The 22342-nt window shown below is 34.9% G+C and overlaps 1 protein-coding gene across 1 annotated transcript in view; it reads left to right on the top strand.

Moving 5' to 3' along the window:
* LOC131665444 (probable 18S rRNA (guanine-N(7))-methyltransferase) overlaps window positions 1-22342 on the top strand; it is a 162849-nt gene that overhangs the window by 8723 nt on the left and 131784 nt on the right. The window contains 1 exon segment of the mRNA XM_058937324.1: window positions 18671-18849. Coding sequence (XP_058793307.1) covers window positions 18681-18849 — 169 coding nt within the window. The 5' untranslated portion in view covers window positions 18671-18680.

Genomic DNA, 22342 nt, shown 5'->3' with positions numbered 1-22342 from the left:
TCAATTGAGAAGTCCCGCGGCATTGCGACAAGGCTATTCGTGTGCATAATTGACTAGAAACTCAATTGGTTGTCCTGATACATTTCGCGATAAGAAATAATTATCGGGTCTAAAGAATCTCGACCTGCCCGAAAGGTTACAATGGCTAGCGCTTCAAAAGACTTGGGAGTTAAGGGAGGTTCAGCTGCTTTTTAATAATGAAGGAACTCCCTGAGCCGCCTGAAAGCAGAGCGCTTCAGGTATTTAACGAAGACCAACTCATACTCTATCTTCGAAATTCCTCTCCGTGATTGCCCACTTCTCCTCGAGTGTAGACGAGGCTGATCGTTCCAACAGCGACATCGGCTAGTCTTCTGGCTCTTATGGGCGGGCTGTGACGAGAGCATGCAACCGGTAAATGTAACACCCGACAAACTGCCCGTCAGTTTGGATCGACCAGTCGATGCAGAGAACCGCTCGATTCCTAGTCAACGTGCCCATCGGTACTGGCATCAGCACCGCCGGGAAGGATTACGGTGTACCCAAGGGGTTGGGTATCTCTTAGGGCTATTATCGGATCGTTGACTACCAGAAGTCACTACTCGTCTTGCTCGCTTCTTCTATAATGAGTGAGAAAAGCGTCTCGCCGAAAGGGTCCGCGGGTGGTTGGAATACTCTTTAATCTTTTTCGAGACACTCACTCATTATATGGGCGATGATAGTTATAATGCCATCAACCCGATGATCCAACTTGGGAATCAGGAGCCTTTTGACCATTTTTTCAACCTCCTTCACAGAATCCTCGAATCTAAAATGTATATACATGTTGTATACCAGCTTTCAGGTATACCATAATGAATAGAGGTGTTACGTGACGTCTTATTATGTTACAAATATATACTATCGAATAAAACCTTGCTCTCGGGACTTCCGTTCGGACATAGCATAGCTAGCAGTATTCGTGTGCGCGACTCGGTGGGAATGAGCGGCAAAGGCTGATTCACGCTGCGCCAGCATGCTGGGACTGCATGCTGCAGTCAGCGTGCTTAGCTAGGTAAGACGACCCGCTACGAGAAGCGTAAACATCCGAAGCATATACGCGAGAGAGAGAGACGGTATGCTAGGGACAAAGGCTATATAATAAACCAGCGAAAGCAGAGCAGACAGAATTAGTCAGTTAGAAGCGAGCGCTCAATTAAGAAGGCCGCATATTCTTTTCCTACTGAAATTAAAACTATAATAGAAGTTTTGAGTTTTTGATTGTTTTGTAAATAAATATTAGAAGTGTCGAGTACGATTGCTTCAATAATTTTGCGTAAACAGAAAACCACAGGAATTATCATTTTTTTTGCGTGTTACTACGTTATTGGATAGAGAAGATATTAGACAACTAAAACCATAGCAACTACCATTGTCTTGCGTGTTACTACAGCATTGTAATAAAAAATATATTGGACCAGTTGAATCTGATAAGATTGAAAGGAAAGGTGATTGGCCATATCACGAAGCGAATAATAATTTGGACCAAATTATATTTACTATAATAATACAAAGTGAGTAATACTATTATATTTTTATGTAACCAAAAAAAATACTAGATATCGCAACGCGAAAATTACGCGTCTGAGAATATATATATCTCTATTCTGCTTAGTTTATTTATGTTATAAAAGAGACTAGAATAAATATTATAATTGTAAACATCCATAAGTGTATCCATATGCTTCCCCACTACATTAAAGAGAATCGCTATTACAATTTTTCTTTTAATAAATAACTGAAGAACGTTATAAACGTTCAATTATTTATTTTACAAAAACGATATCGAGTGTCAAATTATAATTAACACGGATTTCATTATCGACGCGGGAACGGGCCGGGGTGCCCGAAAACCTGACTACCGCCCGAGTCTAAGGCCGCTCGGCTGCTAAAAGAGCCTTCGTACGGGACAATCTCAACTCGCGCGAGTTGTCACCTATCAAGAGGGTTATTAGTTAGTCAGATTCTTGAGCCCTTCTTCTCAAGAGAGTTGTTCACCTGACGATAATGGTGATTTTCCTAAATTAATATCTTGGTCGTTTGTCAGGCTAACAAGGGAAGGCAGGGAGGTGTCCGTCACCGATTTTCTTCAAACTTTGCATACGATTAGAGTATCGAAAAATATTGGACACGTATTTTTTTATAGCGGCCCATACGGTAATTTAGGTGGTAAAAACAGGGTTGCCAATTATAATTATCTACATACGCTTGAAGTGCATAAGTTGGCGAGACGCTAAATTCAAATTATCATATCTCGGTGAAAGAAAAAGATATCTGAACGATTAAAATTCATTTTGAAGGGAAAGACTCATACTTTAAGATATATTAATTAATATAAAAGAAAAAAATTATCTTATGATCTTATATAACCTCAAATATGTGTAAAAGTCATGTTTTTTGCACTTGAAAAGATTTACAGTGTTTCTTTTGTAATGTTTTTCGTTCTTTCAAATGGGAAATTCAGTTTTTTGGGTCCAATTCCAAAAATTGGCCCAAATCTGGCTCAACTTGAAAATTTCAAATGGAAACTACTGTTGCTTATGGCAGATTCGAATTATGGGGGAAATTACACGTTCAAACGTGATATCAAATTTTACCGAAAAAATTTGCATTTTGAGTCCCAAAGTGGCAATAAAAAATACATTTTATTATATATTTTGTTTATTATAAATATTATTTATTTATTTTTTTTAATAATTACATTCATATACATATTAACATATATAAAATACAACTTTCTATTTATACCGTACATATGTTTGATATTTTTGAGAATTATTTTATATAATTATAATATATAATTCTTAAAATAATGATACTCTGTAAAAAAATGATTGAAGCATAACTTTTTTTTACACCAATTACAAATTATAACTGCAATGTTATCTTCGTAGGTACATATAGGTTCTTCTTTTATAGCAAAGCAAAATTCAACAGGATTATCAAATTTTGGAGGTCTATCAATATAACCACTTTTAAACCATGCATACTTAAAAGTATTATGATACCTCGGAGAAGATAAATGATTATGTACGAGGGATTGCATTTCTATGATAAAATTTCTTTCGTGTAAATTGATATTGTATTGCATTAAAATAATAAAACCAGATGGCTTTCTTACAAAATTCTTCCAGAATCGAAAACCATAAACATCCAAAGGCTGAATTTTACCTTTAGTGCCAGGCGGTATTGTCATTACCATTAAACTTACTTGTTCCGGTTTAACTTCTTGTAGGGTATTATTACATTGCCCATTCCAAGAGTCTAAAAGTAAGACCGATGAATTCCCAGTATTTTTTAAAAATACTTCTTGCATCCACGTCTGAAACAATTGCTTAGAAAGTTTTTCAGATGTAGAAGCTCGTATTAATACATTTTCTGGTGTAAATAATATCTGTCTAACTCGAGGCCCAAAGTCTCCACTTGCTTCTTTCAATACTAAAAATAAAGGTAAATGCAAATTACCCTCTGCTGATATAACAGGTTGAATAGTGTAGCTGTGTGTTAAGGAAGACAGTGATTGTGTTATGCTTTGAATTTCTTTCAGTCCTCTATAATTTAATGTTCTACCACTGTGAATCTCCAAATTAAATCCACTCTGATCAGAATTATATACGTTGCTTGCACCGTATCTTGTAAGCAATTGTTTAATTTCAACTCTAAAAGTTTCACATTGATTTTTAATTTCATCAATATTTTTCAATGAATCTGTTGTAACAAATTTAGTGATTTTTCGAGATACTATATTATGTTTTTTTTTAAATTGCCAGATCCACCAATTCGATGCTTTAAACAAAGGCATAGCTATTTCAGCTTTTTTTTGTAAAGCCCATCTTTTCAAATCAATATCATGTACAGTCATCTTCGATATTATAGCTTCATTAAAATTATTAAAAACATATTCTGATATCTTGAATAATTTATCATATCTACTGCCTCCTGCTTCAACTTGCTGTTTCCATCGTCGTAATTGTCGCTCGCTAGTTACTTGTTTGTATTTGTGCTTTACAGTATTAAATGAATAAGGCTTACCTTTTCCACTCAACGAAAACTTTACTACTTCTTCTTTATATTTAAAGTCAATTTTGTCTTGCTCACATGGATTATTTAATTCTTCTAGAAAATCCTCAGATTTTTCGTTTTCCATGTACTCAATAGCTTCTGGATAAATTTCATTTTCATTGCAAAAATACAATGTCATTTCTTCTTGAACATCAACATCAGAATTTTCTGCATGCTGTCTTATTATTTTCTCCAGTATGTTGTGCAATTGCATTTCTTCGTCACTGATTAAAACCTTTGGTTCGCCATTATTGCTCCGATCAAATGTCATTGAAAGTAAGGTTGTTATAACTTTTGCATTAACAGGCATTTTTTAAATATATATAGTATCCAATATGTACGAATAGTGAAAAGTCTGATTTGAAAAGTCACGCAATCAAATTCTGAGCACAGAATTTTCGATGATAGTAAAACTAATTATTTTCAAGTAGTCTTAACAATTTTATGAACAATCTTTTATATGAATTGTATATCTAAATGCATTGGCACTTACTAAATATATACAGGTGTTATGTGATACAAGTACAATTTTAAACTAAACTCGACCTTTCATAAAACGTGTTTTTATATTTTTCCTTATGAGCAAAATAAAATAATATTATAAAGATAACAAAAACCGAACAACATTGTCAAAAATATCCAGTGGTTAACTATTGCGGCACTGCTTCCGCATATTAGTATCAATATGATTAATCAATCGCTGTTTCCGCATTTGCAGTGGTCAATAAAAGAATAACAACAAAATGTCTGCAATATTTTTATTACTATTATTGTTATATATATAATTAATGCTGTCAAAATACAAAATTATTTATTTGGTGATAAGATTTTATATTCATATGCACATTAATATAATACATGGATTATACGTATACAATACGATGAGGAACATAAGAAACTCAATCAGAATTCATAATAATGGATCTCCTAATAATTACAATATAATAATAATAATAATAACAGAAATTATAATAAACTGTTAACTGGTTGATAATAGTTTTTTCAGAAAATTTTTTAACTAAAATAAAATTATTTTTTGAGCCAGAAAAACTGCGTAAAAATCATTTTTCAAAAAAATTTGCATAATATTTATAATAAACAATAGAAAAAAATTAAGAAACAAAAACAAGCGAAGTTTGTGAAATTCAAAAAGTCCCAAAAACCACAGGTTTTTATTTTTGGTGCCACTTTGGGACTCAAAATACAAATTTTTTCGGTAAAATTTGATATCACGTTTGAACGTGTAATTTCTCCCATAATTCGAATCTGCCATAAGCAACAGTAGTTTCCATTTGAAATTTTCAAGTTGAGCCAGATTTGGGCCAGTTTTTGGAATTGGACCCAAAAAACTGAGTTTCCCATTTGAAAGAACGAAAAACATTACAAAAGAAACACTGTAAATCTTTTCAAGTACAAAAAACACGACTTTTACACATATTTGAGGTTATATAAGATCATAAGAAAATTTTTTTCGGTTAAACTAATTAATATATCTTAAAGTATGAGTCTTTCCCTTCAAAATGAATTTTGAATCATTCAGATATCTTTTTCTTTCACTGAGATATGATAATTTGAATTTAGCGTCTCGCCAACTTATGCACTTCAAGCGTATGTAGATAATTATAATTGGCAACCCTGTTTTTACCATCTAAATTATCCTATGGGCCGCTAAAAAAAAATACGTGTCTAAAATTTTTTGATACTCTAATCGTATGCAAAGTTTAAAGAAAATCGGTGACGGACACCTCCCTGCCTTCCTTTGTGAGTTCTCCTCATGGCAAACGGAATCTTTCATAGTTGTTCTGAACCTCTTCGCTGGCGGTTACTTTGGGCTTCCAGGATCCGATACAATAGTCGATACTCTTGATCAAATCGTTCTATTTCCATGCTTCGGAGTTTCTTCTCTCGCTGGGAGCTGGATCATAGACGCTTGAGGGTTACTGGTCTCCATAATCTCCTCTTTAGCCCCAGGCTTCCTCCTTGGAGGATGGTGTTCTCCTTCTGGAATAGCTTGAGGTCTTTGTAATAGAATAGACTCTCTACCTCTTTTACAAGTCCTCTTATACTAGTATATATGTGATAGATATTTATGTATATATTCAATATACTGATATAATTTTTTTAATTAATGATAATATTATAAATACTTACATTATTTACATTATTTATATTATCATATTTATTAACAAGCTAAGTAAATATAAGAAAAAATATAATAGTTCATGGTGATTATCTTGATGTATAGATTGTGAATAACAACTTTAATATTGATATAATTACTATATTAAATTATAAGTTTTTATGTAAGATCTGTTAAATATAATTAGCTTATCGTGCGTATACTAGCTTACAAAGGGTAGATTTGATAATTAATTTAAATATTCTTGCAATCTTTTCGAGTAGTTTATAATTTATTCAGCTGTTAATGAATGTTAATGAATAACTACACAACATTCAATAAAAAAACCTTTCCAGTTGTACGGAAACATTCTTCTAACTGCTATCATTGTTTACAGTGTCGCTTCAATTTTTAGTGGAAAATTTTCGATTGAAAGATAGACTGATTGTGAGAAAAAATTACCCTACATTTACTCAAAGAATTACTTTTATACATTAATATACTGTAATCAAACTACTCATGAGCTTAGCAATTTTACGAGACCAATTGTAGCGTTAAAGATATTAACTATTACTATTAAATCTCCTTTGCCAGTGAAAATAATAATCAATACAATTTTTTTAATCTCTTTCTTCACAGATTTTCCCTTTCAATGAGACTTGTGAAAATTTTACTTGAGTTTGACCCATTAGAAAACTATTCTATAGTCACATTCTCTTATAAAGCGACAATGTTATGAAGATACAGCATTGAATATCTCCCTTTCTCTCTCTCCCTCGCTCTCTTATCCCTTAAAGCTGCAGTGTCTTCTGCAGTGGATAATACTTCAAAATATCAACAAAATTGAATAAATACTACATTTGATTTTTAAATTACACAAATCGGTTAAATATTGTATGTACAGATTCCGAAATCTATACGATGAAAGTAATCAAACCAAAATTGAAATTATTAAATATTACGCTTTAAAAATAAATATGAGTTCAATTGTGCTATTGATGCGCTTGTAAAGCTGTAACTCTTCGGATTAAATCGTACATAAATAATGAGCTAATTATTTTATTTACAGATATGAGGAATTTTATGGAATCGTTTTTATTTGCACCAAATTTATTTACATTCTATCTTTTATATGAACACAATATATAAATGTTATTGCTATGTCAAATATGTACATAAGATTCAAGGGAATACTCGAATTTGTATTCTGTCGTTGTTTTAGAATGCGATAAAAAGATTAGGATTTACAAGGTCATTCCCAAAAGTATCCAACCTACCTCGATTTCTCGGTGGTTGATTTAATGTTCGTCTTTCAGAGAATGGCATTCTTAAAAGTAAGTCCTCGTATGATCGAATAAGATGCTCATATCGATGTTTCCACTTATTAAAGTACTCTTGAATGTCAGACTTCGGAATCGCCTTTAGTGCATTCGTCGCATTAGTTTCAACAGTCTCTATCGTGGAATCAATGTCCTTTAAGCGGTATTTTCAATTGAGGAAACAGCCAAAAAGTGCAAGGAGCTATATCGGAACTGTATGGAGGCTGGTGGTGCTGCGCAACACTGTGTTTCAGTAAATACTGCTGCACAAATTTTGATGCATGGGCTGAAGCATTGTCGTGATGAATGATGCCGGTTTCCTAAAATTGCGGTAGTTTTCTCCTGATTGCATCACGCAATCTTTTCAAAACTTCAACATAGTACTCTTTAATAATCAACCATAATATTACTCTCGATCATATGAAATTTTGTAAAATTACAACCAAAAAAATACGAGAGTGAACCCCAATGCTCCAAATAAAATAAAATTACTTCATTATTTATAACGACGTTTCGATGGTTTGTCTTCTCGCCTCATTAGGTTCTTTATTTGAAAAATAAGCAATTCATTATACAAATATAATGCAAAACAATTTGTTTACACATGAATTAGTATCCAAACACATAAATAGAAAACAATAACACATACCAACGCAAACTGAATAATTTTCACAATATAAAAATAACATTGACGGTTGCTATACGTCAAAAATTATTTGTAAATATTATAAAGTAAAATGAAAAATTTAGTTAAATTAGTAGTCATAATATAATACATAGCAGTCCGAAAACGCAGAATAAATAGCAAACAAGAAATCACACAACATAAGTCATACTGAGAGATAAAAAGATAAACATGAGCACAATACAGAGATAATCTTATTAATATAGTAAAGCCTGAAATAATTCTATGGAACAATAGTTTAAGCAATCAAATAGTATTTGATAATTATTTACACTAAATCTAGTTTAAAAATTTAAAAATATTATTGTATTGTTTACTAAGATATTGAGTATCCTCTTGTCTGTTAAAAGTATTACGGTATTACTTGAATAATATAATTTCGGAAATTAATATTGTTTGCTTATTGATTTCTTTCTTTAAAATTCGAACATTGCTAAAATAACAACTATGTGTTGGATTCTCTGTAAGATGATTTGGAATTCGTAGTAATTTTTTAATGGTGTATTTTTATGTTCTTTAATTCTTTGTTTTAGTTCCTTTTTTGTCTGTCCTATACGAGGTGTATTCAAAAAATACCCGGAATTTTTAAATTTCGCGGGTCTGGAGAGTCCGATTGTCAAGATTTTTTTTTATTGTGTTGGTATACATGCCCCTGAAATATAATAAAATTTTCAGTTATATTCACTGTTTTCTTTGCCTGCGGTAGTCGCTAAGGTTTAACGTGTTTTTATGAGCTCGGCGATTTTCGTTTTTTAAAAGAAATGGATCAAAGAATTTGTAATAAATTTTGCGTAAAAAATGAAATAAAGTGTAACAAAAAGTGTGTGAAATGTTACAAAAAGCCTATGGTGAGTCTGCTATGAAAAAAACAAGTGTTTACGAGTGGTATAAGCGTTTCCCAGATGGCCGCGAAGGCGTTGAAGATGATGAACGCTCCGGTCGACCCAGCACGTCAACAATCGATGAAAATGTGAAAAAAGTGGAAAAAATGGTTATGAATGATCGCCGAATCACAATTAGAGGAGTTGCTGATGAAGTTGGCATATCAATTGGCTCATGTCATAACATTTTTTCAAATGTTTTGGGCATGAAACGGATGGCAGCAAAATTCATTCCAAAACTGCTGAACTTTGACCAAAAAAACAATCGCATGAACATCGCTCAGGAGCTGTTCAACGACGTCAACGACGATCCAAGTTTGCTTGAAAGGGTCATAACTGGTGATGAAACATGGGTGTACGGTTATGATGTCGAAACCAAAGCACAATCGTCCACCTGGAAACATTCAACGTCACCAAGAGCGAAAAAAGCACGTCCAGTTCGATCAAATGTGAAGGTTTTGCTTACAGTTTTCTTTGACTGCAGGAGCGTGGTGCATCATGAGTTCTTATCACAAGGTCGTACGGTTAATAAGGAGTGTTACCTTGAAGTTATGCGACGTTTGCGTGAAGCAATCCGAAAAAAACATCCCGATTTATGGAAAAACAATTCATGGCTTTTGCATCACGATAACGCACCTGCTCACTCGTCGTTGCTAGTTCGTAATTTTTTGGCCAAAAACAATACCGCAGTCGTGCCCCAACCTCCATATTCACCAGATATGGCTCCGTGTGACTTTTTCCTGTTCCCAAAGTTGAAGAGACCCATGAAAGGACGGCGTTTTTCCTCCATTGAAGAAATAAAGGCCGAATCGCTGAGAGTGCTCAAGGACATACCAAAAATTGAATATCAAGAGTGTTTCGAAAATTGAAAAAAACGCTGGCATAAGTGTATTATATCTAGGAGGAGGGGATTACTTTGAAGGGGACCACATTGATGTAAACGAATAAATAAATATTTTTTTGGAAAAACGATAATTCCGGGTACTTTTTGAACACACCTCGTATAAAGTAAGTACTCTTTGTTAATTATCTGGCCTGTAGAAGCATATTCGTAGTGCACAAAGCTCTTATAATCGAAAAAAAACGTATCAAATCGAAGACCACTGTCAAAAAATATGCGGCTACTTTTGAACTGCCTATACCACTCTTTTGTTTGTGTTTTGCTCATACACTCTTCTTCAAAAGGCTTTTGCAACATTTCAATAGTTTCCGCACAACATTTACCGAGATTAAAGCAGAATTTTATGCAAATTTGCTGTTTGGTTCGTTCTGCCATTTTTAGTAATAAACGAATTGCGACGGACACAAAAAAATCATTGTAAACAAATACACGTTACACAGGAACTAAGGCATTTCATCGGTATCTCGTGCTATTGACGGTCGGATACTTTTCAGATAGACCTCGTATATCATAGGTAAGAGCGACGATTGGGGCTCTCTACATTAAAAAGAATGAAATTATTTATTATTATGATATTTATTTGAATAAAAGTTATTTTACATATACTTTTTTTTCTTTTATATATATAAAATCTTGTCTATCCACAAATTGTGTGAGTTGTCAAATACTAGCCATTCAACATCCATTGCAGTAATTCGTAGTGTCTCTTTAGAAAACATCTTATGCAGAAGTCCTTCATGCCATACTTTATCAAATGCATATGCGACATCAAGAAATTTACCGGTGCAATATTGCTTTTCTTCGATATACATTCTTATAATACTTTCCATTCTGTTTTTTTGTTTTATCATGGAGTAATTACACCAGAAACCAAATTGATTATGTAGGAGTTTGTATTCGTTATTATTCGGTTGATTTCTGGCTAGAATTATTTCTTCATAAATGTTTGTAAGTACTGATAAAAGACTAATCCGTCTGTGGGATGTCACCAATTCATTTTCTTTAGAGATTAATATAATCTCTGCCATTTTTCATTACGTGGGAAAATAAAATAGACAAAAACATGCATTAAAAACAATTGTTAATTATCTTATTACTATTCTAGGTAGTTTTTATCATTATTCCTGTAATTTTATCAAAATCGGGCACGATTTGGTTATTAAAATTTTTAATTAATTATAATTTTTTTTAATTTTAACTGCTTTAATTGGTGTACTGTCGTGGATATCAAGATTCTCGAGCAAAGTAACTTTTTCTAGTTCTGTGGTAATTCTTTGTTGAGGTTTGAATACTGTATACAGGTGATTTGCAAATAAATCAATTTTTTCCTTATATGATCTATTTCATCTACCACAAGGATTTTCTGATGGGTGGAATAAATCGAATCCGTCTTTTTAGTCTTGCGGCAACTTTCTACAGTGAGTTGTTCGTTGCTTTCGGTGGATTCAGGTCTTTAAGTTATTTTTTCCGCTGATGAATTTTTTTTCTGATGCAATGTTTTCTTTAAATCTTTAGCTGCTTTGTTTAAGGGGACCCTTCAGTCAAAAATGTTGAAAAAAAGCGATTTTTTGCAATTTTTTTTTTGAAGCCAGGTGTACGAGGTTGGTCCGATAGGTACTTAGCCTCACCGCCCGATGGCGCCACTCTCGCAAAAGAAATATTCTATCACGTAGTACAACCTTCTCGATGGTTACTGTCAAGATTTCAGCCGGATCGGAGTTGTAGTTTATTTTTGAGAGCTTGTAAAAGCAAGTGTGTCCGTTGATTTTTGAAAAATGGAAAAAGAGCAGTATCGGTCGGTGATTCGATTCTTGTTTTTGGAAGAGAAATCGCGCAGCGAAATCAAAATGCGCTTGGTTGCTGTGTACGGTGACACTTCTCCTTCGATGACGACCGTCAAAAATTGGTTTAACGAGTTTCAACGTGGTCGCACGTCGATTTTTGAAGAGCCACGTCCAGGTACTCCGAAAACGGTTACCACGGAAGATAACGTGACAAAAATTCACGATGTCTTATTGGCAGATCGACGATTGAAGGTGCGCGAGATAGCTAAGATCGTAGGCATCCCAAAAAACCGCGTGGGTCATGTCCTGCATGAAATTTTGGGCATGAGAAAGCTGTCGGCGCGATGGGTGCCACGTTTGCTCACTCCGGACAACAAGCGCAACCGTGAGACAACTTCAGAGCAATGTCTGACGCTGTTTAAGCGCAATCCGAAGGAGTTTTTGCGTCGTTTCGTGACAGTTGACGAAACATGGATCCACTGGTATACACTAGAGACCATGGAACAGTTGAAACGGTGGACTTTACTCGGCGAAAGTGCTCCGAAGAAGGCGAAGACTGCCCCATCGGCCGGAAAGGTGATGGCCACCGTTTTTTGGGATTTACAAGGTGTGATCTACATCGACTACCTGGATAGGGGCAAAACGGTCACAGGGCTGTACTATGCCGAATTATTGGGCCGATTCGACGTCTAATTGCAGAAAAAACGGCCCCATTTGGCAAAGAAAAAAGTGCTCTTCCACCATGACAACGCATCGGCTCACACCTCCGCCGTCGCCATGGCCAAATTGGTCGAATTAGGCTACGAACTGCTGCCCCATCCACCGTATTCTCCAGATTCAGCCCCGTGCGACTTCTTTTTGTTTCCAAACTTGAAAAAGTCACTCGCCGGGCAGAAATTTGAGTCGAATGAGGAGGTAATCGTTGCTACGGAAACCTACTTTTCAGACCTCGAGGAAACGTATTTTTCAGATGGGTTAAACAAGTTGTAGCATCGCTGGGCCAAGTGTATCGAACTAAAAGGAGACTATGTTGAAAAATAAAACGCCACTTTTCCAAAATTTTCGTTTTTCTTTTGTAGGTTAAGTACTTATCGGACCACCCTCGTATTGTAATATGTTATTGTACTCAAAAAAATATTAGTCGCGCATTTTCTTTTAAGTGCTAACTTGCTCATTTTAGGGATGAAAATCACCCTTATAGTTTGTCTCTAAAAAAACAGTTTTTTCCAATATCGCAAAAACTATTTCGAGTTTCTGAAAAAAATCAATGTCTAAAAATTTCTTATAAAAATATGCTTCTTCAGGTATAGCTTTTATTCCAAAGGGTTCCAACCCCTATTTTTTTCAGGGGTAGTTGTATAGTTTTCTTATTATTTTTTTATACAAAGTTGATTAAATCAACGTTTTGGTTGAAAATTGCACTGATAATGAGAAAATAAAAAATTTAAATTGACGTGTTTCGGGATTTTTGAAGAAAAAATTTTCCAGAAAAGATTTTTCAACCCCTACAACCCACCCTTGCAAAACCATAAGAATGCTAATTCACCTAACCATGGAAACATCGAGTTTAGTTGCTTTTTTTTCTTATAATAATTAAATTTTGCACCACAAGCCAACTAACCGACCAAATGTCTTACCCTTTAATCCGAACCCGAATCTCTAAAAACTACCCCTATCAATGCGATTAATCGATCCGTTCGCGATTCGTATACTCGCGATGTTAGTTCGAACGACTAAGAGAGAGAGAGGACGCGCGAGATCTTAAAATAGACAGTTAAGCCTCAGCTGTTACTGGAATAGTACCGCCAATTAGTTGCACAGTTATTCGCCGTTTTTTAATGCAAAGTTTTACTGGGATTTTGATACGTGCGTGAATGTAGCGAGGGAACAGCAGGAGCAGCATTTACAGCAGCAGTATTAAGAGTGAGGCAGCGCAGCTGATTTGGATCCAAGGAACACCTTTTAGTTTTGCTTCAACAATTACGGCTGATCACCGTAATTGCACCGCAGGGTAGATGCACCTCCCTATTATTGCGCGACAAAATACTTTCGAAAGTATTTTGTCTATCGCGAGCGTAATGTTTTTGTATTCGTGCCGAGCGTTAGATTTCTCTCTCTCTCTCTCTCTCTCTCTGTCTCTTAATTTTATTCGCCGTTTACGTCATTTCGTTTCCTATTAGCTTAATATATATATAAAGGCTTAAGTTTTAATCCGATTTCGTCTAAGGGATTAGGTGGATTAAGCATTAGGTCACTCACACCTAAGTAAGATAGATCGAGTGTTACAAGTCAAGTGACTTAAGGTGAGTTCAACTCGGTTTGAAACAAGACACTGAAACGAAAATATCAAACGTAAAGGCGAATACACGTATAACTATACGTGTTTAATGGAGCTGCGGTTAGCGCTGCATCGTGGGGGTTTATGCGTTAATAAATTTCTCATTTTGTAAATTAACCATCCCGTTACATAATCTTATGAGGGAGGGTTAATAAGGGTTAATTAATAAGTTACAAAATCCAAGAGATGGCGCTCGTCACGCTTAAATTATGATGTTTTTGGCAAGCAATAATACTAACTAGATATCGTACAAAGTTTCAGCTCGAGTCATTAAGTCGTTTTTTTGTGAGCGTTGGTTGAACAAAAAGTTATTGATTTATTTGAAAAAAGGTTGAGGAGGTTCGAAAAAAGGTTAAAGAGTTTCGAGCGGTGATAAAACATTTTCATTTGAAAGGCCTTACACCAAAAGAAATCACAGTCGAGTTGAACGCCGTTCATGGCAAGTCTGCCCCTGTGTTTAAGACTGTTTATAACTGGGTAAATGAATTTAAACGCGGCCGTACAACAACAAAAGATAAACCTCGTTCAGGACGCCCCGTAGAAGTGAGTACGCCCGAAATGGTCAACAAAATCCACGATATGGTGTCGAGTGATAGAAGATTAAAATTGCGAGAATTAGTTGAGGCCACACGGGTATCAAAGGGTACAATCATTTCAATTTTGCATGAAAAATTTTGGGATGAAAAAAATATTAGCAAGATGGTTGCCGCATACGTCGTAATTAGCGTCGACTCGTAACTGTAGACGAAACATTGGTACACCACTACACTCCTGAAACCGAAGAACAGTCCAAACAATGTATTATCGAAGGAGAATCAGCCCGAAAGAAGGCAAAGACAGTAAAGTTAGCTGGTAAGATTATGGCCACGATTTTCTGTGATGCGTGTGGAATCATCTACATCGATTACTTGGAAAAGGGCCAGACGATCACTGGACTATATGATGCGTCATTATTAGGTCAGCTGAAAGAAAAAATCAGAGAAAAATGTCCTCACTTGAACAAAAAAAATGCCTCTTCAAGAGAATGCTCGAGTTAATACGTGTGCAGTTTCTATGGCAAAAATTAACGATTTAATGTTCGAATTAATTGACCATCCACCATATTCGCCTGATTTGGCTCCCAGTGACTTTTTCTTATTTCCTAACCTTAAAAAATAGCTTACCGGACAATGATTCACTTCGAATGAAGAAGTCATCGCCGAAACAAATGCCTATTTTGAGAGTTTTCAGATATCATATTTTTCTGATGGCTTAAAAAACTGGAAGACCGTTTAATAAAATGTATCGACCTTCAAGGAGATTATGTTGAAAAACAAAAGAAATCACACACGCACAACTTTTTTTCCTTCTTTTTGTAAAGACTTATTGACCCCCCCCCCCCCCCCCCACGTAATTAACGAATATATATTATTTGCATTATAAGATTTTATAAAAAACCGTTACAAATAGGAAAATTTATTATAATTCAAATGTTATTAACTAATTTACAGAAGTATTTCTTTTAAGAAATTACTTGTACTAGTGATAAACTATTAATCTGTGTAAAATTCTATTATATATATTGTTTTATTATAAATATTCTGCTATCACTTTAATTAACTTTATTAGTTAATAACTTTTAACGATAATTTTTGCGATAATAATAAATTATACTAAAATAATCAATATCTAATTCTGTAAAGTTGACATGTTTTAAAATTTCATTATTACTGTTTATTCTCTTGTAAATTTGGAAAAATGATTTCGCATAATTGCGTAAACAACTCGAAAATAGTTGTCCTACGAAAATAGGCAGAAAAATCTGTGTATAAATACGCTGGTTTTTGCACAGGCTAGCATTCACTCCTAGCCTTGCAAAGTGAGCGCATGAGATTGAATAAACTTGGCTGATACCTAAGTTCTTTCTCTCAAGTGATTAACTGAGCAAATCCTCTCTTTTTCCTATTGTAATTTCTGATCGACTCACGGAACACTTCGCGCTATGAGAAACTTGGGCTGAATTACATCCTTTTATAAGAAAGACTTAAGCTCTGCCTATGGGACACTTCGCACCATAAGAAACTAGGGTAAAGACTATCTTTTCTTAAAATCTCACTTATATAATCATATATATTATTTATTGTTTCATTTCAAAGTAATAATTAGAAACATTTTGAAGAACGAAACAAATTCTTACTCATGAACGCGACAGATCACGAGAGTACGAACAATAATATAAATAAAAGGTAATACGAACATCACATGGTCAGCGGATATAGATTCAGTGACCCTGAAAATAAAAATACGTACTATTTCCTGCCCGAGAATAACACTTTTTTATTTTGTGTGCTTGTATTATAATTCAAATTCTATCTGTGAAATTGGCAAACTTGATTTTATATAATGTTCTGTATATCATAAATAATTTTTTGATGAAAAAAATCTTTATGATTTAATTGTAAATTTTGTCCTATTCATTTAATTAATTTTATTTGTTCATAACTTCGTAAGGCAATTTTTCCCCGAGAAGTGATTTGTATTGTAAACTTCAGTAGTTTTAATTCAATTTTTTATATCACAAACTTTTCACTTACTGTACTTTGATTATACGAGGTGTGTTCAAAAAGTAAGGTGACTTTTCAAATTTCACGGGCAACGTACTTTCGATTATCGATTTTTTTTGTTTTGTTATGTTGGTACACTTTTCCTTAACATCTGTACCAAGTTTCAAGTGTATAAAATTTTTTGTTTGGTTGTGAGAGGCGTAAAGGTTATAAGTGTTTTGCGTGCTCGGCGATTTCTTGTTATCGAAAAATATGGATCAAAGGATTTGCATCAAATTTTGTGTAAAAAATACAATAAAGTGCTCCGAAATACTTGAAATATTGACGGTGGCATACGGTGAAACTGTTCTAAGTAAAAAAAATGTTTACAAGTGGTACAAACTGATCCAAGATAGTCGGGAAGATGCCAATGACGAGCCTCGCTCTGGACGCCCAAGCACGTCAACAACTGATGAAAACGTTCAAGCGGTGAAGAAAATTGTTCTGGTAAATCGTCAAATCACTATCAGAGAAGTTGCTGAGGATGTTGATATATCGCTTGGCTCGTGTCATGAAATTTTTTCTAACGTTTTGGGCATGTGACGTGTGTCAGCGAAGTTTGTTCCGAAATTGCTAAATTTTGACCAAAAGAACCGTCGCATGAGCATCGCTCAAGAACTGTTGAATGACGTCAATGACGACCCAGATTTACTCAAAAAGGTCTTAACTGGTGACGAATCATGGGTAAATGGTTATGATATCGAAACCAAAGTTCAATCGTCTCAATGGAAGAGCCCAGATGAGTCAAGACCGAAAAAAGCACGCCAAGTTCGATCAAATGTCAAAGTTTTGCTCACTGTTTTCTTCGATTACCATGGTGTCCTGCATCAGGAGTTCTTACCATATGGACGTACGGTCAATAAACAGTATTATCTTGAAGTTATGCGCCGTTTGCGAGAAGCAATACGAAGAAAACGCCCAGAATTGTGGAAAAACAATTCATGGCTTTTGCATCACGATATGCCCCTGCTCACTCATCTTTGCTTGTGAGAGATTTTTTGGTCAAAAAGAACACCACAATCATGCCTCAGCCACCACATTCACCGGATTTGGCCCCTTGTGACTTTTTCTTGTTCTCAAAACTAAAGAGACCTATGAAAGGACTGAGATTTGCAACGATTGAAGAGATAAAGACTGCATCGCTGGAAGAGCTCAAGGCTATACCGAAAAGTGCTTATGAGAAGTGCTTTGAGGATTGGAAAAACCGTTGGTATAAGTGTATTGTATCTGAGGGGGATTACTTTGAAGGGGACAACATAAATATTAATAAATAATTTTTTCTTAAAAATACAAAGTCATCTTACTTTTTGAACACACCTCGTATATTATTCTGTGTTAACAACTTCTTGCTTGCTCTTCGAAATTTAATTTGCAAATGTATCTTAGAGTTCTAACAATTCATTGTAACGTATAATTGTTGAAACGTTACAACGTTCATAATTATATCTAATATATAATTATATATAACATTTTAAAATAAGTTCTGATATCAAAATATGATCTAGAAATCATTTTTTTCTCTATTTTTTCATTGCTGAAAATTGTCCCAGTTAACTTCATTGCGAGAGTTTTGAAAAAGTATAGCTGTAATCTTCTTTCGAAACTGTCATATATTTCAAGATATGTCACATTTATTTGATCGTATCTTCCGTTGTACGTAACTGAAGAAGCAAAGAAATACGTATGAGCATGGTTTTTAAAAAATGTAATGCTCAGAGCAAGTGAATCTACTAATACATTGATTAATTCTATTTGAAAAATTTAATATTTTGCTTAATTAGTCATATTTATTCGAGTAAGTATTGAATTACTTTCGTGAACAGCTATGATAACTAATGGATTAATTCATAAGCAATAGTAAATAATTTTTTATCAAGTACACTAGCAAAAATTGTTATCTTTGTTGTAATACATTTATTCCTAAGGGTGATTGAGTATTTTATTTAGATAGATAAAACTAATTTTCTTAACATTTTTCTAGTTCTAGAATTATGAAAATTCAAATACAGATGTCCGAGCGAGCTGTGGAATTATTGTCATTACCAAAAAACAATAAATGTTTGCTATTAGATATCGGATGTGGAACAGGTATGAGCGGAAGTGTATTAAATAAAGAAGGTCACCATTGGATTGGGCTCGACATTTCTCCAGCTATGCTAAGTATGTATACTAAAATCCTATATGCATTCATAATATTAATTATAATTAGAATACAATATTTATATAGATTTTTGAATATGTGATTACAAAAATGTATAACATTTTAAAAATCGTTGCTCATTTATTCAATTAGTTATTTAGTTTTCTTACTTTTTATGCCCTTATCATTCCTGGACTTAAAAATTGATGTCAAAAATAAACCTACATATTGTAAAAATGTTTTAAATAAAGCATATTATTTGACGAAAATTAAATAGGAAAGTAAGTGTATTTTGAAACGATTGAAAACTAGGATTACGCTACGGTCAGAAGGAATAGCTGTAAAATAAATTCTGTATACATATTATTTCATTGTCGGTTAATAAAACGACTGTTATTCGTTTAGTTCGTATCATCTTAGTCTTTTTTACAAATGTTTATTCGTAGATTTTAGAATAACAAGATAGCAGTTGATATAATGAATTCAAATCACTGAGAAAATAATTAACTTCTCCCCACAAGACATTCAAACAACGATTAAAATGAACCAAAATTTTACACGCAAGAAACGGAGAATGATGGCTCGCAATGCTGACCTTACTTGAGCCACTTATCAAGTTCTGGTATTCTCAGGTGCTGCGTGGCTGAAATGTTCGAGTAAAAAGTGATGTTGTTATACCTGGAGATAGGCAGTTTTCAACTAATAGGATCGTCTTATAAGGAAACAACCTTAGATGTACCTCACCGATTTTCTTTATTTTTCGTTATGTTGTAGTACATCGAAAAATAGTTGATCGGCGTCTGTTTGTTTATGTTAATTGAGCGATTTAATAGGTGATAACCAATTCTAAAGTTCACCCCCAAAAACCGTTTCTTCTACATTTCTCGGACACTATTTTGAATTTCTCGGTGAAACAAACTAAATATTATTTGTTATTTAAAAACAAGTATTTTTTTATTATTTTTACCAATATGGGTTGTATTCTGTTATGTGACAGAAATTGAGCAGTGACTAAAACAAAGTCTCGACACATAGTAAAAGCGTCAAGGCCAAGACTTCAGCGATAAGCTGCTGAAGTCAGCAGCGCACGTGTGCGCGCTTGTTGAGCCTTTGCAGCAGAGACAAAGCAATGAGAAGGAGACGAAAAATAGGAAGGAGAGAGGGACAGTAGGCTGCGGTAGGGAGGCAGGCGCGCGGGTAGTTGCGATTAGTCGGTTCTAAAGTACGGACGCTATTTTCGCCAGAGTATTAATTAAATCGACTTGATTTAAGTCTCCGAGCACAAGAGAGAAAAGAGTTTGCCATTAATTATCGTGTTTTGAATTCAAATAATAAAGCTAACACCACAAATCAGACTTATATAAACCAAAAAAAGGACCAAAACAACAGAGTGAGTACTTCCACGCTCTATTCTCGATAAAGCGAAATGTCTTCCTTGTTTTCTCTCTCTTTATTTCGATAACTACTTACTATATTCAGTGTTCCTCTTTCGGTGAATCCATTTGTTTGCGTACCGGGATCGGGTGTGTAACGACGACCGACCGCGTATTTTAGAATATTTATTTAATAAATCGTAAATTAGATAGTAACGCGATAGAGGTATCAATACTAGACATGTTATCTTATGTATCTAAATATATATAAATCTATCTTATGTTACCCGTGTATTTTCATTTTAATAATCAATTTTAATAATTTAAATAGATTTTCCCTCGCGTGGACGAATTTCGGACATTGTCGGCAAAAACGCGATCCATTCGCTGAGACGGTCGGGGTACCGTACCGAAGGTTCAATTCGCCCGAATCAGGACCACTCGGAGCTAAAACGGTCTAACACGTGGTCGTTTTGAAAAAAACATCAAAACTGTCACGTAACAAATGGTAGCAGAGCGTGGTTTCGTGCCTTCGATTAGTTGCCGATAAATCATTGTGTCCTTTCTTAATTTTATTGATACGTATTTTTTTTATATATATATAAACGTGTTGGCTCTGGAATTTTTTGGAACGGCACGTGGAGTTGAAACCCGAAGCGTTTCCTCCGCCGTATAACTTGAGCTTTGGCGAGGAAGAAATTTTCGCTCTTTCTCACGCGTTTGATTTCTCTGAAGTCAGCGGGAAATTTGAACACCCTCGAATTTCTTTTGCTGACTGAGTTTTTTTTTTCTCTTTTCTTTCATCCTCTTCGAGTGTATTCCTCGTGCTTTTTAATTATCTTGCAAATATTAACAAAATTAACTTAGAGGTTGTTACGTGCCAGTTTTGATGTCTCTTCAAAACGGGCACGTGTTAGACCGTTTTTAGCTCCGAGTGGTCCCGACTTGTATTGCATGTATCTCTTATGCAACAAATTCACGCTAGTCTGTGACCATGAACCTTTGAACTATATGCATACGCGCAAGGACCCTGGACAACGCCTTATGAGATGGATGTTCAAGTTCACGGATTACCAATACACCTTTAAGTATAAGGCGGGAAAATTGAACTGTAATGCCGATGCACTGTCAAGGAACCCGGTAAATTTACAAGAATACTTGGATGAAAAGGAACAAAAAGAGAAGGAACTGAATGAAAACATACCGAAAATTCAAGTAATGATGCTGAGAAATAAAGTGAGTAAAAGGAAAGTCACTAAAGAACAGACCGAAGAAGATCCAGAACAACCGGTAGCAATACGAAGAAGAGCGCACACCATATCCAGCGAACCTAGACCAAAAGGCAGGCCAGTAGGGGCCAAAACGAATAAAGGAAGACCGCAGCTGGATCATAGCACCGTAGCAGAAAGAACCAGAAGTAAAAGGCTACGACCTCGAAAGATACTAAGAATGCTGGCCCAAATGCTATCGATACTGAAATACACGAGAAAACCTGGGCGCCAGCCGATAAAGAAAAGATGCGATCGGAAAGAGTCCAAGAGCTAAAGAATTACGAAGCGGAACTTCCCACAGACGAGTCAAGTACAGAACCCACCAAGGAGATCCAACAGAAAAAACAACTGACCAACCAAAACTATGAGTCCGTGGCAAATACTTCCGAAATAGAAATAGTTGTAAATGAAAATGCGAATGAGGACGAGAAACAAAAGTCGGGCCGTCCTAAATTACATTGGCGCGTGCAAGAAATTTTAAATCGATTGGACCGAGAGAGTCAAAGTTCGATTATGTCGGACTCTGAGGCGGATATGAGCAAACTACGGCCCAGTTCCTCGAGACGTTCTGTAATATCCTCTACTGGTGTAGAGGATAGGGACGCAAAAGAAGCTCATGACAGTACAGACAACCGGCCTCCCATAGAGGACCCGCGATATAGCGGACTAAGAAGAGGTAAAGAAATGGAAATAGAAGCGAGTGAGGATCAAGAATCTGAAATGAAGGGTCTGAAGACAAATAAGGCTAGCGGTACGACGACTGAGGGAGCTCTATCTGAAACAACCGAAGAGTCAATTGAAATACCGATCACTGGACCCCAAACTAGCACGAGTTCTGAGGAAACTGAGGATGAAACCTCCGAGGAAAA

Source organism: Phymastichus coffea, unplaced genomic scaffold (genome assembly GCF_024137745.1).
Source record: "Phymastichus coffea isolate CEN01 unplaced genomic scaffold, Cenicafe_Pcof_1.1 PCOF00051, whole genome shotgun sequence".
In the NCBI taxonomy this organism is placed as follows: Eukaryota; Metazoa; Arthropoda; class Insecta; order Hymenoptera; family Eulophidae; genus Phymastichus; species Phymastichus coffea.
Note: the sequence above shows the minus strand (reverse complement) of the source record. Positions and strands in the feature narration are given on the sequence as shown.